The sequence below is a fragment of the Zootermopsis nevadensis genome, unplaced genomic scaffold (assembly GCF_977971745.1).
Source record: "Zootermopsis nevadensis isolate Lab colony 2312 unplaced genomic scaffold, Znev_1.0 Znev_ptg000019l, whole genome shotgun sequence".
NCBI lineage: Eukaryota > Metazoa > Arthropoda > Insecta > Blattodea > Termopsidae > Zootermopsis > Zootermopsis nevadensis.
In genome coordinates this window covers 8,142,055-8,168,935 of record NW_028259151.1, presented here as the reverse complement: position 1 = coordinate 8,168,935, position 26,881 = coordinate 8,142,055, and the positions used below count along the sequence as shown (strand labels likewise).

General features: G+C 39.7%; 1 protein-coding gene across 5 annotated transcripts in view; it reads right to left on the bottom strand.

Annotated features, from left to right (window-relative positions):
• The window catches only part of LOC110839609 (limbic system-associated membrane protein-like), a 347,640-nt gene that overhangs the window by 6,220 nt on the left and 314,539 nt on the right, over positions 1-26,881 (bottom strand). For 4 of the 5 annotated variants that reach the window (XM_087351624.1, XM_087351620.1, XM_087351623.1 and 1 more), the window contains one exon: positions 11,633-11,846. In XM_087351624.1, coding sequence (XP_087207750.1) covers positions 11,633-11,846 — 214 coding nt within the window. Of the gene's footprint in view, positions 1-3,214; positions 3,334-11,632; positions 11,847-26,881 lie in introns of all 5 variants that reach the window. The other variant, XM_087351622.1, reaches the window with a different exon arrangement.

Here is a 26,881-nt window from a genome sequence, read left to right as displayed (position 1 = left end):
TTATAATTTTTTTCGTATTGAATCTTTACGCACTCAGATGACATGCGCACAGACCGTAGATCCTTAACCGCATGGTAGCTGGCATTCCCCGAATTTAATCTTCCCTCAATTTCCGTGCGAATGTAATTTCGATATGTCACCGTCGTTCTCAGATATCTGAATACACGTTCAAACGATGTATTAACAACCTTCATGAAATGAGTCTGGGGACGACGAGACATGAAAACACAAGTTCCTTAGTTACCTCCACGTCTGATCCAGACGAACTTACCAACAGAGCCTCTGTTTATCATGATTATATTGACGTTTGCTGCTTAAAATCAATACATTTGCCACCAAGTCTGTAACAGAATCGAAGGTACCTGACAGATTTCGATCAAACTTAGTGAAGTTATATTATGCAATAGCTAAGGTCAGTCGCCGTTTTCTCATAGCGGAGGCCCCGGATCGCGCCCTGGTTTAGTCCAGGCAAGATTTATGGTGGAAAAATTCAACACATGCATACTTCATATTTGCCTGATGTATCGTGTGAGGGTTGGACAAAGGGTCCGTTAGCGGCCCAGTTATACAGGTATATAGTCTCACCCCATCGCAGCTTCACAAATGCGGTGGGCCTACATTAATTGTTGTAAAGTCATTTTTTTAGATAAAAGTAGAAAAGTTTAAGTCCAAAATTCATTTTTACATTCATTTCATTTATTTTGTCAGATATCCATAAACCTGCACTCAAATTTTATTAACATTTACCCTTTAAAGTTTAAAGGCAGAATTAATTCCCAGCGTTAAAAATAATTTTGTTGTTGTGTTTACGTCGTGTTTTCCATGACAGAAGGAACCCACGTACTTTAAAATTCAGATATTAATAATTTGGACTAGAAAGTGTTACCGAGCACAAATTTCATTCATTATAAATTATTTTAAGCGGCCAATTACATCCTTGGGTAAAAATAAACATGTCCTTGACAGCATTTTCGTGAATATTCGCGTAATACAGTACTGCTGTTATGTAGAATTTAACATGGCATAAATCAATTGTGCGATCACGTGACAACGGAAACTTTGTAATTGATACAGTTCCACTAATACCGTCACATGAAGCACGGCGCCATGTTGTGAACGTATAGTCGGTCGTAGGAAACATGAACGTACTTAGAATTTCTTGTAAATTGGCCGACTATATTGAGGACGAGCCATAGCAACATTTATATAAATGTAAGAAAATGGGTTGTCAGGATGTATCCAACGGTGTCGCGTTGAACGTCTAAGTCCTGTCACAATTAGAAACCGAGGAATGGAAGGAACGACAAAAAGAAGAGCATGACATCTTCTCTTTCCTTCTTTCTTTCTTCATTTATTCTTCTCTCTTTCTTTCCTTCGTTGATGAAGAAATATCAGAGGAGACAGGAATAACGAGAGAGAAAAGGCAACAGTGGATCTACATAAATTAGAGATGATCCTTCGAGACAGCTTCCAATGTAAACTGAGATTTCTATGTTCCTCCTTCACTAATCATTATTTTCAGTAGGATACAGAATTGGCTGAGAAATGTTCATTAAGAAATGTCGCTGAAGACAGTGTAAGAGAAGGGTTCTATTAATCACGAGTACGCTACGTCACACAATAGCAAACAGCAAGACGCAGGCAGGATCTTCTCTGAAGCGTCTGTATTTATCTGTCAATCAAGGATTTCTCCGCATTTATGGAACCGTAAGGTGCATTACCGTCTTCAGAAATACTACCAATGGTCATTCCTGAGCCAGCTGAATCAATCTCGTACCATAATACTTTGTAATGCATGTAGAATCCACCCATCTGCGCAAATAACTATCCTTTCCTTCAGGATTTTGTTGTTTGTAACCATCAAAATAATAAAGAACTTGTTCATATGTCTGATAAGAATATTTCACCATGAATATTAGGATATTAAAATGCATGCGTTTGGAGTCCTCGAATGACAAAACATTATATACCACGTCTCACGGTTATTGGTTACCAGGTTCTGAAGTTGAATGAAGTCAGTAAAACACACGTAAAAACAGTAACACACGCTAAAATTTCAAAAATTTTGTAATGTGGTCGACGTCGAAGATATTACGGCGTCGAATTACAACGATCGACATATTTCTGTCGTCGAAACATCGAATATCAAACACAAGTCTTTTGCATGGTATTCTTAATGGTATTGAAATTGTCAATTCCGACTGCAAATATTGTCGTAACATCGCAAACTCACAGTTAAAAAAACTCTTTATCACACAATCACTTGCATGCCGTCTTCAAAATAACTTTAGGATTCTGCCAATTACGCACGAAATTTGAGTTATTATGGAAGGCAATACAGCTGAAAGAGTGTACACATTTGTGGGTTAAATAAATACAAAACGAAATTAAAATGAACACGTCTTCAGTATAAGACCTGATACGAGAGACGGAGGAAGACCACTGAGCCGGGCAAGCGTAGGGAAGCTGGCGTTGATAAATCACTGAGCGAACCTACTAAAAAGCACGAGGACATTAGTTAATGGCATCGCACGCCTGATGGATGGGACAGCTGTTCCGTACGGAGAGTGAAATTAGCGAGAAACAGAGGCAAAGTGTGAGTACAGTATAATTTCTTTTGGCACATCTGCGTTCATAAAATAGCAATCATTTAATCAACCACAAACCTGCAAAAACAGTTTTATAGAACTGCCTATGAACTTGGTATCTTGGTATCTTTCGGAAATAAATTCGAAAACTAAAGACAAATTTCCCGGCGTCAAGAAATTTGCTCATCGATTTTTCGGAAATTCCGATCAATTCGTTTCAGTGAAACTTCACAGCGAAATTTACATTCTGAGAATATCAGACTATATACTAATTTATTTCACTTAAATTCAATCCGAAGAATCAAATCTGACTAAATCTTTTCCAGGATTAGTGTTTTCTAGGTTTCTTCGCCGTGCAGTCTGTTGGGTGACCACCGTGTCACAGGGGCCTTCTGCCTTCATCATCACGGTGTCACAAAGGCAGAAAATATATTTCAAACGTCAGTAAATTAGTTTAAATGACTTGGACGGTGCTGCTATCTGTATTTTGTATTTTTCGTACCTGCAGATTCTGTTTTGTCATTTTTACGTCAAAATCTTTGAGATTATATATCCCACAAATTTTAGATACGGAAAAGTCGTGTGTGTGTTCCCATGTCTGCGTGTTTTAGAGAGTGAACGCTTACCTGGAAGCCTCACCTACTGACCCACAGGCAAACGCCAGGCAGGAGGAAAGAGGGCAGAAAGTACGCCCAGCGCGTAGACTCAGACGACGCTTGGCGCTGTATCGCGGCCGTGTTGTCTCCTAGACACAAAGCAAACATTTCAGACAAAGGAGTAGATTTATCGGTCAGCTTCCTTTGTGTCGTTTATCGGTCACCGGAAAACAGGAAACTATCCTCGTATCGCGGAGCGCTTCACTCCAGTTCAACGAGACTGTCCACAACTCTGACGGACAGACGGACTATGAGCTAGTCGGAACTTCGATAATGCCTAACAAGAATTCAGTTACTACCACGCATGTGTCATCGTTAAAGTTACTATCAAATAATAAAACGTTCCGTCTACCACGCGGTACAAGAAGATAAGACACCAGAACTCAGGATTTCAGGAAGGCGATGAGTTCTTTCGAAATGTCATATACAACCTACGAGGCTAAACGGTGACACAGCCCAGAATATCTGCATTTCTGTTTCCGTAAAAGCCTCGAAAAGTCTTGGCTGTTTCTACTTCTGGTCGTCACATGCGTTCTCCAGCTGACAGTCATTAAATGACGTCACCGTCATCTCACGCATACTACGCCAAATGTAATGGCGCCTACGTTATCCCTTTGATTAGTTACGTCATTAAGGCACTTGCGAGGGAAATTGGGGTGATGGTCTAAGTACGTACTACAAATTGTATCAACAGCTCGTTCAAACTTAGTCAGTTGTCGGAAGCATTCTGCTCAGTCTGAATGACACTATATTTCAACATTTAATATGTCCAGATGAATTTGAGGATGTTCAGTCACAGTGCGTCGTCATTAGCCAGGATCGTAAACAGAGTAAGCCACGTGGAGGGAAGTTGACGAAGCTCTGAGAGAAATGTACATGAAATTTACCTTCAATTTTTATTACTATACTTGGTCTAGCGGTTAGAACGCTGGCCTTGTAATCCTGGGGTCTCTGTTCGATTCCCGGCGGTGCCCGAATTTATAACTTGTGTTGGGCAAGGCCGTGGTCTAGGCAACACGGAGTTTTCCTCCGTGGCATCCCAACAATTACTCCATTCACACACAGAAGAAGGCAATGGCAAACCACTTCTGGATCATCTGCCAAGAACGTATATGAACAGGTCCCAGTCCGAGATAGGGATGGAAGGATCCTGTTCATATGGACCTGTCGTCAGACAGAACACTACAAATATAAAAAAAAACTTGTACTCATTGCTTATGACTGATTTCTGCCGTGTCTATAAAAATTTCGAATTCAGCTTAAAATGTAAAGTGTAAATGGGTCTATGACGTCAAAGGGGAACAAGCATGATGAACGATAATGTGCTCATGACGAAATATTAGAAGGCCAAATATGTTACAAGAGAATAGCAAAACACGATTATGAAACATTTGTAGGTCAGTTATTATTTGTAAACTACCCAAACGTTCTATTTCGCATTTTCTGGTGTCGATGTTCGTTGGAGCGTTTTATTTCAGCCGAGACACTGCCACTCGATTAATGTAAAATGCGCTCAGAAAACACAATGAACAGAAAATAAAGGCATGTTCAGTTTAACACAGAGTGTCCCATTTAGAAACGTAACACTAACCACAACAGCATTTGCAAACTTTGGTGACTTCAATACGAAGAAGACACGCGATTTATTTTTCACCCTTTGTTAGGAAGACAAGCATCAAGACATGAGACAAAATACGCAGTCTTGCTTCATTCGTGATTCAGACTCGAGTCCGCACACCGAAATATCACGTGTCTGCGTCTTATCACATATTCTCTAGTTGATGAAATGACGTCGTCCAGTGAGGAAGATATTTTAATGTACATGTGGCTGAAAGTACGTAAAGGAAGGAAAAGGAAGTGGATTCATGACTTTAATGAGTCGTGTGCTTACTTTTTAGCGCGCGACTTGTTAAACGATCCGGTGAAATTCCAGTCTTATTATCGAATGTCCCCAGAATTCTATAAGGAACTTCTTCAGAGAGTTTCGCCACTATTGAGGGAGCAGGATACAAACTGTAGAAAAGCTATTAGTGCTGATGAACGGCTACTTATAACATTAAGGTAAATGTTAGCATCAATTATTATATATTATTTAGTGTTCTGTCTGACGACAGGTCCATATGAACAGGATCCTTCCATCCTTTTCTCGGACTGGGACCTGTTCATATACGTTCTTGGCAGATGATCCAGAAGTGGTTTGCCATTGCCTTCTTCTGTGTGTGAATGGAGTAATTGTTGGGATGCCACGGAGGAAAACTCCGTGATGCATAGACCACGGCCTTGCCCAACACAAGTTATAAATTCGGGCACCGCCGGGAATCGAACCCGAGACCCCAGGATTACAAGGCCAGCGTTCTAACCGCTAGACCACCTCATCTTATTATTATTTAGTGTTCTGTCTGACGACAGGTCCATATGAACAGGATCCTTCCATCCTTTTCTCGGACTGGGACCTGTTCATATACGTTCTTGGCAGATGATCCAGAAGTGGTTTGCCATTGCCTTCTTCTGTCTGTGAATGGAGTAATTGTTTGGATGCCACGGAGGAAAACTCCGTGTTGCCTAGACCACGGCCTTGCCCAACACAAGTTATAAATCAATTATAAGAAAGAAATCACAAAACGTGTGCATATTTATTTTAAATGTTCCTTGAGTACTAATGTCTCAGTCTTGACGCACAGAAAAGAACATGCCGAGTCTCGCTGCACGTGTCTACAGCATGAAGCTGACGTCAGCATCATGACTCAGACCGGTGTGCAACGGATTTCATAATCTCATTCGTTTCAACTATGCTCCTTTCTTTGCGTCATGTCGCAGACATCGTGTCTTGACTGTTACATGTCTTGACGCATGCCGGTGTGCGGTCTACCTTACACAGCAGATGTCCACGAACCTGCAGTAGATACACAGAAACTTCCTGTGTTCGAAATTTTGTTACGAGTCGGTATTACCTTGCCGTGAAAAGTACTTCTAAATGCTTCACGAACATAAACAAATAATATCGATTCTAAAACATATTCGAGACTGGACACAAGTTCTGCTCACGAAAATACTACGTTCTCACACCCAGATCTTCTCTGCCACTGTGTCAAATGCTGTCATTCGACTATTAAGCATTAAAGATCAATGTTCCTCCACGCCCTAGCATCACATCATGGAGCAGTATAGGAAGATTAAGGTAAAACTCCAGGGATTCACATCTTCGGCTCTAGACGATGGTGAATGATGATGAAATTCACCCTCGGGCGACATTTTCCCCGCAGAGCCACTTACACCCATCGGATGAGACGATCGGGCTACAGACGGCTCGGGCGGGGGCGGGGGGGCGGGGAAGCGAATATAAATCATATTACCCTCGCTGCGATTCGAACACTTGCCCGCCACTCAGACATCCATTAACAATTTTATAAAAACACGTGGGTATGGGGTATAGGGTCCTGCTTGAAAGGACATGAATGGGCTTTCAGAAACTAAGACAAAGCCGAGGCAACGCGTCCTCAGGTTGAGGGTGGAGTCAGCCGGAGGACAGCCAACAAAGAGTGGTCCTCCAGCTTGGAAGTTGAGAAGCAAAAGGGGTGTTGCGAAATGTTATACAGGGTCTCGGTGTCGGCTGTCGTGCACAGTGAAGTGATACTTCGGGTCCCATAAAAGGCGAAGACTTACTTCAGTAGATGAAAGACTGTTAGCGTCGCAAAGGATGGCCTGGTGAACATTTTGTCGACGGATCAGAAACCAATGGCGGCCAGACTTTAACTTAGTAGATAAATATGTAAAAGCACTTCGAATATACAAAAATTTTAATGTCTCTTTTCACCATGTTATGCCGTTCTCGGGTTGCGGAAGACATGGACGGTAGCCGCGAGTATCACGAATAAGCCAGTAGCGGACAATAGCCATAGCAACAGAGAGAAAACATTAAAAGCCGTGGAGAGAAACCCAAAATGGCACAGATTCTTTGGAGGTTTTCAGAATATTGCCCAATAGAAATATTTTCTACAGACGGCGATAAATCTTTTCTACCACTTATTATTATTATTATTATTCAGTGTTCTGTCTTACGACAGGTCCATTGCTCTGCCCAAACAGAGCTCCCCAGTTTCCCCTATTCTCGGCTTCTCGTTTTAATTCCTGGAACGTCATCTTCTTTCCTTGTTTAAGATCGTCGGTTAGCTGTATCAATCTTCTTCCTAGTCCTCTCTTTCAGCAACAAATTTATTAAAGAAGTGAATTACTACTGTATCAGCTTCTGAAACTAATTTTATATTTGACGTTCTCACGGCAGTATAGATTTGTAGGCATTCACAAACATTTTGGTGAAAAACATCCAGTCTCCACGTTCATGGCTGAATATGTTTCTCCGAATCGTTGGTATGCGAGTCTACACAACATCATAATCCAGAAAGAGATCATCATTTTCAATTATGATTTTGGATATCACTGGCCAGTTACACAGACCGAACATATTCCATTCAATATATTATAACTGCAGTGACCTGTTCTGTTTCTTGAACATATCGAAAACTTTACAGAGCTACAGAGTTAAACCTGTTATGAAGTTGGTGACTCATGCGAAGGAATTGAACCGATACACAATTATAGTATTCTTACGGCACAATGGATTCATGACGAGAGCAATTGAATAGACGCAATTATAACAAAGTTTACGGAATTACCAATCAAAGTTGGTGGAGTACACGATAACACACCAACGCACTGCATATAAAGTTGATTCTCAACCAGTAATTGAGGAGAAGTGAACTCTGTTTTAGATTAAATAGAAGCATTCAATGGCCTCCCTTAACAAACGGGGCAGGAGCGTCGGACGAAATCTCTGTGTCATATACGCACATGTAAAGTGTTTCGATCAAATTAACTCGGTGGATGCAGTGCATTGTCAACCAATCGACAGTTGTTCAACTACTCAACGAGACAGGACACCGAGTTCACGTGTGTCTACAAAACAGTATGGCCCAGAAGGAATAGAAAAGTCTTTCGGCCGACCCAGTCCTCTTATCGTTTCAACAAACTGGACCATCGACATTATAGACATCGCAAACGAGATATAAGAATGTATTTGCGACGTAGGCGACCCGTTAGACATGTGACGTGCGCATACGTAATTTCCGTGTTCGTGAGTGAAGAACATCGGTCTTCAATAAAAGATAATTCTCACATGATTTTCTTGCCTTCCGCTGTTCGTAGCATCGTAATTCTTTTATTTTATTTTTTTATGATATGTCTGACTGTTTTATAACTTCCAGTGTTGTAAAATATTGCCAGTAAAGTTTATATCCAGTCAGAACGAGCACGACGTTTTTCGGTCTGCCGGAAATGCAGCACGTGAATTCCCGGGCCACATACGTCACAGATACTTAACTCTCGAGTACAGTAGTTGACAGAATCCCACAGAGGAGACTCATTTTATTGAGAATTAAACCAAACATATTCAGATTTGTGTTTGGAAGGAAACATGTTTTAATTTTGCCTCACTATGCTGACTAATATTCTCAATTACTATCGGTGAATAGGCCAGGACTCTTTATAAAGTCGTCATCAGAACTCACTGGACGATATATTATCGAAGATAAAGAAGGAAATGGAGAACTACGAATGTCTACTAATGTAAAAAGACCAATCCTATTTATTTTCCGTATATTAGAAAACATAAAATTATGCAGTGCTTAACGTTTACAAGAATTTTGAAATCTGTAAGCCAGAAATAAAATGCAATAGAAGTAAAATGCTTCTCATTTAATGAATTTGTATACAATTAAGGTAATGGATGATCATTAATGTGAACTACAAACTATGGAAAAAGCATTCATAATTAAGCAATCTTCTGAAATGTATGAGACAAAGAACATGGAGCATGGATTTCCTTAGTGTCACGTCTCTCGATATCCAGTTCAATCTAAAGTCCATTCTGTCAACTGATGAAATACTTCAAGTTGCGGACCCAAATTACAGTTCCTACTTGGTACTGAATGAAGCCATAAGACAGCACTGACATTCAAAACAGGGTTCCTTAGGCCAGGACCTGAACGAATGAGACGCCAACCAGGTGTTCAATATCCGGTATTATCGATTTAATACTCAAGTTACTCGTTGAAATTAATTTTCCTTCTGAAGCCGTAAGGCACTAACTCCACTTCAGTTGCCACTTCATTCGGGGGCTGAAGTATGAGTGAGTGCACGACGAAGGAAACTCCGGAACATTGATAAACGGCCTAGTAGAATGAAAGCGACAAACTCGCAAATGTAAGAACAGCAGAGAGAGGTCCACAATGCTGCTAAACATAATATTAATAACGTAAGAAATGAACGAGATCATCGGAAACACTTTTGTTTCCTACAGGAACCTCCACTTTTATGTTAAATTAGACAAAAACTGAGTGAGAGTTCGGGTTTTCACGTAAGTATGAAGTTGAATACGTTCTGGGATGTTGCGTCGTGTAGTCTGATAGAAACTGATGGACGTTTCAGAGGTGCTACTGCCGTTATCATCAAGGCATCCTAATGATAGGGAAAGTACATATCTTTTAAACGATTTATACTAGACTATACTGCGCAACATACAAGAAGATAGTTTTCTTGAATGAAAACAAATTTTCCATTTACAACGAAATCTCATGTTCAGGAAAATTTGCAGATATAGAATAAAGAAATGAGATGTAATGGCAGGACGCATGCGACGCCGGGGCGCCGTTGGCCTGAGAGCATCCAGACCGAACAGGATCCAATGGCGGAATAGAATAAACATGTGGGACAGACGGATGGATGGTGAAAAATCCCGTTTTTATGGGGAGTGGATTTCAACAGCGGTGGGTCATTACTCGGGAGATGGGACGCGGCTCTCGGAGTATTGGAGCAGCATGTGGTTAAGTTGTGTCAGATTCAATCAGTCTCGGTTTAGTTATGGTTAAGTTAGGTTTAGTGTGTGCTCTAAACTAGCATGCTCTGGTGTAATTGCTGAGAAAGCTTCTCGATTCTCTACTCTTAAGCGGAACTGAAGTTAATTTCTCGAAAATACGGTTGATTAATTATTTGGTTGATGCACGTCACTTCATAAATCAAGAGTCGTAGTCAAATTGACATAAATTCTGCTTTGTGTTTCCGTTTCCTGTCTCCTAACGCCGATTAGCATTCGATGACTCCTGAAGTAATCATCATCACTACGAGGTCCGAGCGATAACACTTGACAATAAATATAAAGACATCTCACCCAAAAATCAATCAAGAAGCTATAGAAAGGTCTTCCATTTTCAATTTACCTTGGACTGCGTCAAAAGTGAGGAAAAGCTCGAGAAACTCTCTCAAGGCAGCGAAGTTCTTAAGACACTTTTCATTGCGGAGATTGGACGCCTTCTTAGGTCAGCTTTGATTTGTCTCCTGAGCATCAGCTCTCCTCGGTTATGCTTATTTGACTTCTGGACGGCTGTGAGATTTCGAAAGCGTCTCGCGGTCTTAAAGACAGCAGAGCGGTGCATTTAAGACGCTGACGGAAAATCTTCCAATCTCGTGGCCAGTGCTCAATTTCAGTCACATAGTTCTCGAGACAAGTAACGAAAAGAGATGGACGAGATGTGGATATGGCTGAGACTCGAAGCATCCGCATGGCAGGAGAGTGGAAGTACGTCGTTTATACACACACTGAACCTCGTCGAAGGACAAGTTTAAATTTCGCAACCCGAGTTCGCATGAAACGAGGCATGTGTGAGTGTGTCTTACAAGAAGAAGGTTTGGAAATTTCAATAAAGAAGACATGACGAAATTAATTTCAGTATGAGGGGCGTGAAGTTCAGAAGCGTTAGCCTGTAAGGGTGACCTTCAACCCGTACGAAGTACCCACAACCACTAGACATCAAAATAAATATTACTTTTGATTAAATATATACCAATTAGTATTATATGAGGTGCGATCGGAAAGTTTCAAGACTGCGCGTATAAAAAAAACCCGTACACTTATCTCAGGTATTAAATTTATCCATCACCCTCGAAGTAGTTCCCCTGGGAGTGAACACAACGATACCCGCGCCGCTGCCAAGCCTGGAAGCATCCCTGGAAATCTTTCTTTGTCAGCCTGTCAAGCACCATCTGCGATTCTGCCTGAATCTCTTCTATCGTCTCAAATCTCCTTCCCTTTAGCTGAATTTTCATCTTTGGGAAGAGGAAGAAGTCACACGGCGAATAAGGAGGGTGCGAGGGTACCTGAGAGAAGTGTACGGGTTTTTATACGCGCAGTCTTGAAACTTTCCGATCGCACCTCGTATCTGCTAAGTGTCTAAATCATAAAAATTGGTTCAAAGTATTTATAAGAATATTTTCGTTTCTTCTCACCATAACTTCCTTAGTTATTGCCAGTAAAACTAAAAGGTTCCAAATTCTTACCTTTGGATACGTAAACGTAAATGGTATCAGCCTCTGTATTGGACGCTCGGCAAGTGTAGTTGCCAGAATCGCCGTGTGTGGCGCGGTTGATTATGAGGCGACTGTGGGTCTTAGGACCAGGCTCGGTGCTGACTGTGACGCCGCCTCGAGATGTGTCGTAGTTGATCATTCGCTCGTTGTGGTACCAGAACACGTACTGAGGCGGGGACGGGCTCTGAAACAGGTACACAGACGCATTCTGGCAAAACAAGAAACATTAGACGTCGATATCACAGGTCGAATTTGAACTAAGAAAGAAAGAGAAAGTGGCAGGATCACGAAGTAGATGAAGAGGACATTAATTAGTCGCCCTCATTAGCTACTACGACAGGACTTTCGAGCGTGCACTCACGTGGATGAGTAGGAAGGACGCTCATCCCATTCGCCTTACACTCTGGAAAGATGTCTTTTGCATTTCTTGCCGGAGAACTCGTCATCTTTATTTTGAGATTTATCCAGTGACTCTCGGAGGTCGGTCTGATAAGAAGAGGATGTTACTACAGCTGTTTTCCACCTCCATCTCTGCCGCTGGTTGATGGCAAAGCAAACCCTTTGGAGAGCGGAGGTCGAATGGAGAACATCTCGAAGTACATGCTGAAAGTGTCCCTGCTCTGGAGACTCAACATTTGCAGATCTATCTGATTATTTTCTTGTGAGAGCCTTCGGTTCTCATTATAACTGTTTTGTAGAATGGGACAAAATGAACTTCTCCAACAAGCAAAGGGTTGAATGGAATTATACGGCACGTCTTGAATGCATTAATGGTTGTAACACACAGATAAACTTTCTTATAACTTTTACTTATATAAAAGGTTGTAACAACTTAAAAAGGATAGTTCTCAAACCATAGTTCGGTCTCCTAAGAGTAGAACTTTTTAAAAGGACAGATAAAAACTACATCTAGTGGTTGCAACTTATGGGTAAAATGTGGGGGTAGACTCCAACTTCTCTTTCCCGTACAATCTCTAGGCTTCTCGTGTCTCAAAGGTGGTCGTCTGGATTTGGTTTGATCACCTTGTTTGTTTGTATTCATTGATGGATGACGTGCTTCAACTATTACAGGAGAGACGCCATTAAACAGTTTTGGTTTCAACCTGGCCCTGGGAGAAACACTTTCAATGTCACTTTGCGAATGTTCTAAGAATTACATAAACCATTTTCTAAATAAAAGAATAAAATGGAATTGTTACATAAAGACCACGTTAAGAGAAAAAACCGCATGAATAAAAATACTATAATAAGTAGATATGCGGGTTGTATTTTTCTTATATCATATGAACGCGAGAAGGACGTGTTATAAGCGTGCCGTAACGTAAACAAGTGACGTGAATCATACCCAGATCGTTTCCTCACTCATAGAAAACAGCGCAGAGTTTCTGGATGAGAATAGGCAACCCCCTCTTTCTTTTGGTGTCGTATGAAGTATACGCGGGTTCTAAAGAGGACGTGTGATGCAACACAGAGACAGTGGCTTAAGAAATGTGAAGATTATAGCCTGAAAAGAAGTGAGGATCCATGTTCTAATTTGAGGGATGTCCTCCGCGTGGGAGGCACAGTCATTCATTTGGATACCATGTTTCTGTGTGTGTGTTTATCAAACATTGATCGAGGGTTTGAGGACAGTGCCCTGAGAACACTGGAACCTAAGAAAATGGAGAAAACTACGCACATAGAGCTTCTTCGTCTTATATTAACAGTTTCATTATATTAAGAATGGTCGACAGGCCAGTACGAATGGGGAAAAAGAAACAGTTACTACATTTCAATCTGAAACCCAAAGGCAAAAGTGTCCTTTTGTGACATTGCCGAAGATGAAATCATAATATCAAAACTGATATAAAAATAAACACTTTGGTTTGAAGGGAGATGCGACAGGTTTCTGTGAACTTTGCATTAAAAAGTGGGGTTCCGTAAAAGAAACCCGGAGAATTTTATTGCCGGGATCGACTGTATAAATATTTTTTTTAAGAAATGCCTTGCACCACGATTAGGCCTATATTCATTAAATTACCTGTATTCGAAAACCTCTGGACGTGTTCACCAGAAAGAACATTCGCTGGTCACGATTCACGAACAGTTTGCGACCTTTGGAACAAGTTCTTCGAAGCTTTGAGTGACGGTTTGCAGCGAAATGAAAGTAAATACGAAATAAATAAAATGTGAACTGAGTTTGGAGCAACAACAAAAATATTTATCCTTATACTTGGCAAGAGAATTAATTTGCAGAAATTATTTATTTTCCCGTAAACACCTAAATCCGTCGTTACAGCCAAACGTGTTTGCGTGTGACAACGTGAGGTTTACAGGTACACCTCTCTTGAAAGGCACCTCGTAAAAGCCTATGTCATGGCCAATACAGTCATAATATCATTTTCACAAGCAATTAAATTGATTGTCTCCAATTATAAACCACGGCGTAACACCATGTTACATCGTAAGCCCCTGTTACATTTTCTACATATTTATATGCATTTCAAGCCTCCTCTTAAAGTAACTTTTGAGACAAAATAATTTCTGTAAACTTCTGTAGATGAGTCTAGGTTCGAACTCAAGGGTCTATAGTTGCAAGGAATGTGGTCCAGAAGATACGCTCCATGCATTTATTTCGATCAGACTGCAACAGAGCCTGTGATAATCGATTTTTAAAGATTAAATCTTCATACAGAGTATAAAAGCCAGCTTCAACCTGGAAGACTTCTATTCACAAGTGACTTCGTTATATCAACTTTGAGATTTCATTTTAGTCTTTTCAACAGCGGAGACGTAATGATTCAGCATTTGTGTTGACCACGGACTGAGTTTGTCTGACAACACCGCTCGCTGGTTATAACTAACAAACACGTGTTTTCTCTGATCCTTACTTTTTAAACAGGCGGTGTGTTTTAAAAAGCAAGTTGTTCTGCAAATAATAAAAAAGTATCCTAAAAAGCCTTGCATGAAAGCGTCTACTACTAGAAGCACTGTTAATGGCTTTGAATATCAGGCATTTAGCCTCTGAATTGGCTGGAGTCCCAAACAGTGCTGACACAGCGGACAGGCTTGCGTCACGTAAATCATCATCCAGAAAAATTCCACCCAACGCAGTGTTATCCGTTAAAAATTCTCAAAATCTATCAACCTAGCACTAGAATCCCTTGCAATGTCGAGTGCAGACCATAAAATGACTCAGAAATACCAACACGAGGGTCGTGTATTTCAGCACGTTTAAATAAGAGATAAAATTCTGTTTATTTTTGTTGAGCAATTCTTTAGAAACTAACCCTTGTCCCGAAAATGAAAAAAAAAATTATGTTTGCGGTTGACGAAGATATAAAGAAAGTTTCACAAGGGTGCCAAGAAAACTTTTCTGCCTCAATGAAGTTTCAACAAGAAAATAAAAGGTAGCAACACAGACGAAGGATGTGCTACAGAAAACGGGAAGGTAGCACGTCCCCTCCTCAAAAAAAGAATTAATGGATAATTTATAATTGTAGTTGTATTAAAGTACAGAAGTGGCGTTATTAATTTTCAGAACGTACATTATATGAGAAAACAATATAAAATAAGCCGGGAGTAATGTAAGAATGAATACAGCTATAGTCAGAATTCCAGTTATTCGTAATTCCCTTGTGTTTGCTCTGTGTGGCTTCATTCTACCTTGCATTAATCACAATTATTCGTGCCACACATCGTTTAGAAAAAAAAACCCACCAGAATCTGTCTAATCTGAAGGAACTTTTCCAAGTTTATCTTCATTACGAAGATGAAGACTTTGCTTTGTTTGGAGATCCATATTCATTGGTAGACAAACGGTAAGAGCTTAAGACTACCTTCGACGGAAGGGTCAGACACGCGAGTTCAAGTCACGACATCGGCCCACTTCAATGCTTATGCTGCAGTGGCAGAAGATCAGCCTAAAATATGCAGCAGCATAACTTTTCAATTAATGTTCAAACATTTTCTGTGTAGAACTCATACCAACAGCAACTGTAAATAGACACGTAAAGGTGCAGGTTGTGATATTAGAAGGAAAAATATGTAATTGGCGAGGAAAGCAGAACATTTCTTTCGATGTCCGACGGCATTCTGATTTAAGGGGTCTGTGTTCGAATTTCGCTGCAGGCAAACAAATCTGTGTGGAAAAACATGTTTTACAAGCGTTTCTCAAACAATACTAATTTAAAAAAATATATAACAAAGACGCCAGGACTTTTAAAAACAGCGGTTTCAATGCCTAACATATTAAATCAAGATACGATGCAATAAGATTATTCACAGGAAGTAAAAAATACTAATGAAATTTCTAATACTAAGCATTATATATTGTTGCACTGTACAGTAAAACTATCCTAAGATCCGGTCACAGAACTCGGCTTATCCTTAGTAACAAGGCAACTCCCTTACAGTTCAAGGATGGGAGAGATATTTCCTAAGCTGAGGGAAAAATAAACAGTGATCTTATCCCATCCAGCGGTTCCAGATACTGATATCTTGGCCGAGGAAACTGCCTTACTCAGCAACATTCTCAGAATTAGCATCTAGGTTCGTGAAATTCGTTAGCATTTGCATCTAATAGCTGAAGGCTTTCGGGCTGGAGTGTGGTGAGAGGCAGACACAAAATTCTAACAGGTAGCAAAGAAATTTAACACTGGGCGATGTACATCAATGAAAACAGAATAACATTCGTCTGCAGTTTACTCGAGTGTTCATTTGCTTCCTTCAGACTGAGAACGCCATTCGTCTCAGGCACAAAGGCGCCGGCTGATATCCTGTAGTCTGTTAGCGTGCAAGACCCACCCCGTTCAACCCCCCCCCCCAAACCCTTAGAACCCAAACGAGAAATCGATTTGCATCAACCACCAAAAGCCCTTTATCCTGGAGTCTTACTTCGCGTACAGCCGTCTCTTCACAATACACCAATACAAAAGACATACAATTTCTAAAGCAAAGAAATCGCCAATCCTCAGCGGAGTGCATTTATTAGGAACGGAAACCGGCATAGCTTCCGGAGCGAAGTTCCTGTTCCTCCGTCCATGACACTGACAAAAAAGTGTGGGTGGTTCGAAGTTTCCTCTCGCGCCTAAGGATCTGACATTCTGCCAAAGGCTTACGCCGTCGATCTAACCGCAATGACGCCGGCAAACAAGAGTGAGACACTTATCTCTCTTTTTTTTAGGACACACACAGGCGACAAACTTCAACTGTATCGGACTCTTATTACCTGAAACATTTGGATCTAATCCAACGTGAAGAACGGTAAATTATCATCACTGCCGTAATATCTGTACTGAAATGTCTGGGCGTGTCGCATTGTAAATCACCCGGACACGTAATGTACGATCAATATTTATCTTGTATATAGATTTCGTATCACGTTGCATTTTCAATAAAATCTATAAAGTTCTATTTCAATTCTGTATACAGTGGGGATTTCTTCCTAGCTTCACCACGAACCAGGGGATGCTTAGACGTCTAGTCTGCAGCTTTTAACGATATGCAGTAACATACTTCCTCCATGAATCATCGCTTCCACGTGCAATAATGCATGTTAATGCATTTCTCAACAATACTTTAAGTGCTATGCACTTATGTAAGCTACTGAACAGCGCGTGTGTTTAGTGCAAATTTATTTCAGTTGAAATGTGTTAGAAAATGTCGCAGAATTTTCAGTAAAAGTTTTCAGGGGGGACCAGTTACAAGTACAGATCACCTGATCAATGAGCTAAAAAGAATAAGCATTGCTAGACTGAATGTCAGATAAGAAAAGAAGAGACATTGGACGACATCGGTGGTAGACTTCAAACTTCAGCAAGAAAATATCTTAAACGATTAGAGAAGAAGGCAGGTGTTTCGAGGATATCTGAGCGAGGGGCCATATAACTGAAAACCTTGCGACCGTACAAGACAACGTTTGTTCATGACTGGAAGGAAAATGGCCGGGTGGCGAGAATACATTTTCGTAACTGGTCTGAGAGAAACGTTGTTCCACAATTACTTTCCTTCGATAAGGCATGGTCTTCTAACTTGGAGAGGCAAACTATTGGAACAGTCGTCATCAGATTACAGAAGACTCGAAACTTATTCGCTATCTGCCTCATGACGAAAAAAAAAGTGATATTTGGTGTGTCTTAAGTACGCGCAGAATAACTGGACCCATCTCTTACAATAATACAGTTAATGGTGCCAGGAACGTTGGCGACATCCTAAGCTCATCCTTCGCTGAGATAAGAAAAAAACAATTACACGGTGTTTTCCAGCAAGATTCTGGAGGATGGTCGTGGTTTGTGACACCCCCCCCCCCCACGTTCTCCTGATCTTGTTTGCGGGGAAGTTTAAAAGATAAAGTGTATAAAACACACATTTTTGAAGGACTAAGAAAACAAAGTCAGCCGTGAGGCTTCAGTAATTTCCTCGGAAGAACTGCAGAAACCTAACACCAACGCGGTCCACATGTGCGCTGGCTTAGAAAGGCAGAATTTGTTTCTGGAACACTGGTTGGTGACTTTTAATGAACCATCTATGACAGCTCACAGTCGACGTATGTTACCTAGGTTAAAGTAGCTCCGGCCACCTTAACATATTGCTTCTGCTACAGGTCAAGGCATGGCTAGCCACTTACGTAGGCGCCGGTTCTCGGTCAAACAGGAAGGCACAGCCAGTGATTTATATGAAATTTTAATACAAGTTTAGGATTTTGCTTAACTTTGTCTTTCGGGTGACAGCCGGGCCTAATGTTTAGAGTTAACTAATGTTTAAGCAAATATTGAAGTAGCTACTTTCAGGGTGGGTATGAGGTGGGGAAGTTCAGAAGGTTTTGTCTCCTCCCCCACTCACTGCCTGTTCTAACACTGTTCAGAATACTGAACAATGATCACACAAAGAAGTGTACAGCTACAAGGAGCGGAAATAATAATTAAAACGTCTGTAAAATTTTTAAAACTGTTCACATTTTGGTGCTAAATTCAAAGCAAATTCAGAAGTAACTGCTTCCATTGTACGAGAAATATTTGAGGTAAATTTAGTAAGCAACAGTAATTGATTTACTGAAACTTGAATTGAGAGACTAAATTTCGACGTAGCTGGGAAAATAATGCTAAATAATAACCTAGAAAAACTGATTCAAGTAGCATGGACTGAGTTTAAATTACATAGAACAGCGTCCAGGAAGAATACTTAAACATGATAATTAACTTTGGTATGTTTCATCAGCGAATCATGAATTTTTAAGTAACCACCCCTACTTCAAAATAATACGACCCACACTAAATTATGAAACAGCAATAACTCGTGCACGGGAGTGGAATTCAGACGGAAGGGCGGCTCAGACTGACATAAACTGCACATTAAACTTCGGTCCTCTTTATTTTCACCGGAAGGTTGCCACTGTCAGTGGGGTTATGGGAAGAAACTACTCCATATTAAAATTACGTTTACCTAATTTAGTTTTTAGAATTGTTTGTGGCCGTTGGAGCTAACTTTGCAGCGTATTAAACATTTCGTTCGCCATTCAGAAAATTATAACACAGGAAGTATTTCTGCGACGAGCGTCTCAGTGCGAAGGCCAACAGAAACTCGTAACAGCAAATGCTCAAGTCATGACCAAGATCAAATCTCTTCTTAACTTTCATCGGCAAACCGCCAACAAATTGAAATCTTGCCTCGAGCAGCGAGTTTCCTAGCAGTCAGAGTTTCAGCTGATTAATTTCAGTACAAATTTATGCACGGTATGGCTATTTTAGAGTTCTCTTATTTGCAAACATTTAGTTCAAATTTGCAAAGTGACAACCGGCGAACTGCTGCGCCAAAGAGAAGTAAATTGAATTAACTTCCATCCTCTTCACGCAATTCTTAAAACATTCTGGAATTTATCGCAAAATCCTGGAATACAATTAACAACTTTAGCGACCTCACAGAACACTTTGCTTAGATTTGGCGCGTGCTCACACCCAAAGGATATCCACAAAGCTCACAGCGCGTGAATATATTTCACTACCAAGGCTGAATCTAAACCAATTTTCCAGCGCAGGCAGCTTTGTAGTACATGACGGGTTACAGGATCTTACAGGCCTCTGTAAGGCACGTCAAGGTTTGCTGCTATCACCACGCAGAGGACACCTACAGAAATTTACCCTAAATACGTATTTATTTCCCCTTTGTAAGTTAACTACATTTATTATAAACGTGCAAACGAAAACTTATCTCCCTCTGAAATACGCCACATTAACCCCCGAGGGGTCACTATCACCGCGTTAAGTGCCAACGGTCACCAAAACAAATCACTCAACGGATTAAATTAAGGTTCGCGTTAGTTAAATATAAAAGGTAGTATATTTGCGTCATATTGTGAATTAGGTTAATATTTTAATATTTTCCGTCAAATCAAAATTTTAATAAGATAATAAAATATAAAATATTTAAAATATCATTTCACGTTCCGTATCGAATTATCGATAATTCGATACGGAACGTGAAATGATATTTTAAATATTTTATATTTTATTATCTTATTAAAATTTTTATTTGACGGAAAATATTAAAATATTAACTTAGTTCACAATATGACGCAAATATCGATAATTCGATACGGAACGTGAAATGATAATTTAAATATTTTATATTTTATATATTTTATTATCTTATTAAAATTGTGATTTGACGGAAAATATTAAAATATTAAATATAAAACTTCAGCTGCACATGAAGTTCAAACCAACATTTATTAATTACCTCTGAAATACCTCGTTATATGTTGTACTGCTGGACAATTCAAAGAAAAGTACTTCATGAAGACGAATTAGAAGCAAAATAATACCAGAGCAACTATGTAAAATGGGCTTCTGTGTTACTTTCCGGTGCAAATGGCTATCAGAAGTGCGTAAGAAAAATAAAGCCAAGAAAACAGAAATCAGAAAGAAGTTTTTGAAAAGAGGTACAGTGCAATGTCGCTTTAATCCTATTTCGTTCTGAATCTCGTCGTCAGTTATGATATGTCATGCTAATGAGGTTTTTTGCAGACAACCAAATGACCAACTTTCCGATGCACGCTGTGGTAATGTAAGTTGCACGTTTATAAGCGAGGCCTAGCTGCTGGTTTTAAATTGTATATTGAACATTATGTGCGTGGGTCCCACCCGAAATTTGAGACCCATGGTTTGCAGTTACGTCCTGCTGGATTACGCAAATTCCGGTCTACGAACTGAATTACTAAGTGTGAAGCACAGAAATGTAATATCTTTATTCGAAATTCGAGCATAAAGAACTTGCATTTCGATAAGTAGAAAGTTTTGCTAAACTTTTTCTGTATCTTTGCAACGTAACAATTTTTTTTCGAATACAAATTGTAGACCTGAAATGATATACATTTCCTATCAGTTGCCAATTTGTTGTACGATGACTCGTACTTGAGAGAAACTTAAAAAAAGACAAAACTTTAATTTCAACAAAACGAGGGGGTGTAACGCATCGATCGAATTTTATCGAATACCAAATTTCATCGGAATCCGCTTGTGGCTGAAGTTTGCGGACGGACTGACGGAAGAAAGTAATCTCCATGTCCTCAGTTTTCATGCAAAGCACAGCTACATAACATACGCTCTGAGCCTTAAGATTTAAACGACAATGTGAGTTACGACAGGGGGGTTCCATGAGATAATGATGAAGGTAACAAGCACCTCTGAAACGTCGGTTACCTTCTACCGGACTGCACACAGGCACATGCACTGCATATGAATGTAAATTTACAACGTAAAACATTTAAATGCACATGAAGAAGAAACTAGTGAAGTGTTACGTATGGAGTGTCGCGCTGTATGGAGCAGAGACTTGGACACTCAGGAAGAAGGAACAGAAATACCTGGAGAGTTTTGAAATGTGGTGCTGGAGAAGAATAGAGAAGATCAGGTGGACGGATCGAGTGACCAACGAAGAAGTATTGAGGAGAGTCAACGAGCAAAGAAGCATTCTGCAGGCGATTACACGAAGGAAAGCTAACTGGCTGGGACATATTATGAGAAGGAATGGGTTACTGAGTGATATCATCGAAGGCCAGGTTGAAGGAAAGAGAGGACTAGGAAGAAGATTGATACAGCTAACCGACGACCTTAAACAAGGAAAGAAGATGACGTTCCAGGAATTAAAGCGAGAAGCCGAGAATAGGGACAACTGGAGAGCTCTTTTTGGGCAGAGCAATGGACCTGTCGTAAGACAGAACATTTAATAATAATAATAATAATAATAATAATAATAATAACGCCTACATTTTCTGTTATGTGCTATTGTAGTAGAATCCCAGCCTATGAGGACAGCAACGACTCCAAGGTTTGTCGACGTAGACCGTCACTTGGGATTTGGAGGCTAACATTGAACGAGACAAAACACAAAATGTCTTAGAAATGTGTGGAGTGAATGGGACGTAATATCCAGCTTTTGTATCTGTGACATCAGTAAATGTGTGTGAGATTATTTGTGTGGACGAAGGTGAATCTATCAATGTATTTACAGGCGGTGTTCGCTTCTAATGGAAGCATGAACATGAGGAGCTCTGTCATCCTCGAAAAGCAGTGTAGATCTGAGCATTTTGTGTTGGGAGATTAAACGCCAGAAAGATTAACTGTCTGCACATTCCTGGGTTACCACATTTTGCTGTAACGAGGACGTCTATTGAAACAGGGCCGGCTTAACCATCTAAGCTCTTATTAATTTCTGTAAATTGTCAATACAGGCTCTGTAGCATCAGTCCAGTCACACAATTCGTTATCAAATGCTTCGACATCTCAGACTCGGGTCTTAATTTAACTCAGCAGGACACACGAGGTACTTGGGGACTTAATCGTCCTGTCGGGAGGGTAATCAAGTCCGTCTGTTTGGCATGAATACTCGTTAAGATGTGTCGAGGTGCGAATCGACAGCTCGGTTTAGATCGATCGCCGAGTTCAATTCAAACACTTAATCGAGGAATTCCAGTCAAGCAATTCGTCCTTATACAACTGGTCCAGAAAGTTAAGTAAGACAGTTATTTGTGAAATGGGAATTAAATCCAGTCTAGCAGTCCGTCGTTGCGTTAGACTGAAGAAACCGCATTTGCGCATTCTTTGTTCATACGCAGACGGACGGACGTTTTTATTTACGTATCAAAATTCCAAGTGACTCCATATTTGTAGTAAGACATAAATTTCCGACGCTCAATCAACTGAAAGCGTTTCACGACGTCGATCGTGAGTCACGATCACGAAATAATCACGTGCGCGCAGACTCAAGCCCGGGTGTTGCCGAATTCGAAGCAGAGGAAGGCGTTGAACCGCTCTGAACTCTCAGGCAGCCGTCTCCAACACGAGATCGATTGCCCCAACACAACAAAAGCCCGCGACAAAGTGTCAATATTTACACAGCAGGTGGATGCTGCACACAAGACCGCCATTTACATAGTGGGTGAATGGGAGTTATGTAACGTTATTATGTAACGCTGTTCCGTATTGATCACTCCCACTGGAGCAAAACGGAACTGCTGAGCTGATGCCATGAATATCCGCGGTGACAAGTCGAAAATCATTTCAAGGATTGTTGTGTTAAGCAATCGTCGGCTGCCACCACAGAAGTGTGCAATTTAAACAACCGTATATCAAATCTAAAACTTCTTGACGATGGTGAAGAGTCAATTGAATAAAAATTTTCTTGGATATTATCCATCGTCTAGTAAATATAAAACGTAAAAACGACGTTTCGGAGATGGGACTCTATCTCCGTCTTCAGGTTCCTACACAGTTGGGCCCACTAGATAGAGCTAATCCCTATCTCCGGATAGTTTTATTAACAGAACCTAATACCATCTACAGAAAATACAAGGAGGCGGTACACATGGCACTACTCGCCAACCCCATCAGCCAGCCTAGTTTGGATTTATCTCCTATTTGGATACCTGTAATCTCCGAAGAAATCCAAGTTGGGCATCGAGTTTCGAGCTGATATTCATGTGTATTTATTCCCACATTTTGTGAGTTTTTTTGTTTTATTTGGCTTTATCGTGTTTAATGAATTTTGATTTCTATTATCTATTCTTTTACGTCCCACGGATGGATGGTGTGGTGATGCCTTTTTATTCTGGGAATTTCACTTTTTTACTTTGTCCGGAGATAGGGATTAGCTCTATCTAGTGGGCCCAACTGTGTAGGAACCTGAAGACGGAGATAGAGTCCCATCTCCGAAACGTCGTTTTTACGTTTTATATTTACTAGACGATGGATAATATCCAAGAAAAATTTTATTCAATTAAACAATCGTGTCTGTCAGCCAGATGGTATAGTACGTGAAACCTCATGAGATGGAAATCAGGTTTATTGAAAGACACAGTTCATGAAGCCTGACTGCTCTTTACTTCCAAAGCTGATGTAGAATCCTAGTCACGTTATATCGTAATGAAATCGCTTATCTTGAACGAATGTGCATGCATCATAGATCCACACATTCATTTACTGCAGATAAACATTTATACAGACGCAAAGGTAATCTGAGTATAGGCATCACTGAACAGAACAAGAAATTACTTTTCTTAGATGTCGTTAAATTAGCACCACATACGATGCATTGTCCTGAACGGCAAACACTTCACCCCGTTTTAAGTTTTAGCTTAATACAAACCGGCCCGTTAAAATCAACGGGAAATTAAGAAAAGCGTAATATTCGCGCTCGTTTTATTTTTATATGATTCCGGAAATAATCACCCGGAACATGTAATACCGTCTTACTATCCAGGACACGTCCGGAGGATGCCTGTAACTGATTTCACACATTACATTAATAATGTTATATCATAACCGAAACGTAATTATGTTTGTCACATCAGTAACAAATTCCTCTAAAGTCTTAAGTGTTACGTTAATTTTCTCCACGGTAAATTCCGCGAATCTGACGAAAGACATTACCCAGCAGGGACTCTTTTGTCTTCAGGGTCGTGACATCCCACAGTCTTTCTGGTGTTCAAAAACGGTACTCAGGAACGTTCTACCATCATCTTCGGGGATGGAAACTCCAAAAATCACAATCCACATGACTAAAATAATTATTTCACCGCCGTGGGAACCTAAACATCATTTTCGAGCGGGATGTTAACCGCTGACCAGTATATGACTCTATTTCGTAGTGGTAAGTAGTTAATGGTACAGTTCATAATCCACCAACCACAGTTCAAAGTAGGGCTATTTTATAGGTGCATTAAAAGACTTATTTACAATACGTGAAAGATATTAACTACACTACGCACATCTGGAAGCAAACATTTTGAAGAGAATATCACAAAAATAAACAAAAAAAATAAAACGTTGTTCGCTCGTTCGTTATCCTATATTATCATATAAAACGATAAAACAAGTTCGTAGGAGATAACGCTTAAATATTTGATGCAATCATAACCCACAATAGCGTTGTTTCCTGTAGGACTGTGCCCTGAAATTAGGACACAACCGTTTCCTTCCGTATACTTTCCAATACATTAATCACAATGTCACTTAACGATGCAAAATCTGACTGAGTCCTTATTTAGCCCAGGAATAAACACATAAATAAATCACAGAGGTACAAAATACATGTATTTTCGGAACAATTCCCATTCACGATTTTACGTAAAATATAATTTTTTTGTTATACAGTGGGCCTATATGCCCATCGTTATTCATAACATCTGTAGAGTGTTCCATTAACATTGCAACCAAAACCACAAAATATCTGGAAACAACTGCGAAATCAATAAAGCAATACGAACTAGTTTCTCCGATAATATTTGTACATCTTTTGTTTGTGCGGTTAAAATGCATAATTTTGTACTTAATTAGCTTAATTAGCAATATTCTACAACTGTGTGTTAAATTAAGTTGTAATTACATTCAATTTCTAAGTAAGCTTAATAAGGTTTACTTTATATTATAGTAAAAGTGAAACAAATATATATTTCTATATTTTATTTACAGGGCCAAATGTAAAAGTAATTCTGCTATAAACTTATAAAAAAATAATAATAGTAACAGACACACGGTGTTCCAGAACAAAGTACTGTGTACAATTATTTCGACGTGTGAAACTAAAAATCCACTAATACTTTAAACCTGAACTTTGCATGATTTTTGGTCACGATATTTCAAATTACACATTATAATTGTGATGATTGTGATATGATTTTGAACGATCTATGTGTAAGCTAGACATCAGTAAACACTCGACGCAGATGGAGACAAAACAGTATTTTCTAAGAGATTAGAAAGCTGACAGACAGACGGGTATGACGAGAAGTGTCACGAGAAAAGCAAATTGCTTGAGGGCAGATTTTGTAGTTAGAATGCGCTCAAAGTCCATCTCTGTTTAACATTATTAAGGCTTTAAATTGTCAGACTGAAGGTAGGGTTTCATTTTTATTCATATTAATGAGTCTCTTTTAACTTTTCTTCCGTAATTGGCATTCGTTGTTAAGAGAATTAACATCACATAACGTTTACAGAGGAACAGTAATGGTAAATTATTGAGCACATCTTTCATTTCGAAGACGTAAGTACGGAAGTTCTTTTAAGACTCCGTTCAAACCTTCATTAAGCACAGAAATATTTTTTCTTGGCAGAAAACTAAACTAAGACTACTTTTTTATATTGGTTTTTTTCACATTTTCTAACACGGGCCTTATTTTGTTCGTGTATTTCAAAACTGACTCAGAATTTCTGTTGTTGAAATGCCTCAGGTACACGTATTGGTCGGAACAAATCTCTTTCCCTGATTTTCAAAATATCTAACAAATCGGGATCAGAGTATGTAAGATAATCAGAGAATTCAATACTGAATTTATTATCATTCTTACTGTAACTAATTTCAAGACAAAAAATATAATTTTGACACCAAAAGTTAACTGCTTCCCGATAGTAAATTGCTTCGAAACAAGAAATTTAATACATAATTATGGCTTTTCACAATTAATATTTTACATAACACACTTTGAAGAAAGGCCCGTTATTATATTTTAAAATTAATTTTAAATATAGACCGAAACGAATATTTCGATATCTTGCACGTGTTTTCAAAATAGTGTCAAGCCGACAGGATATCAAAGAGCACCCTCTCACAATATCGTTTTCTTGGGGAGATGAAGTGTACGACGAGAGAACACAAATGCCCTAGAATTTTCCACACAGGAGGCGAACAGACGCACGTTATTGGACGCAGAGTGCGGACAATAACAGCAAGGAGGAGCTTTAAATT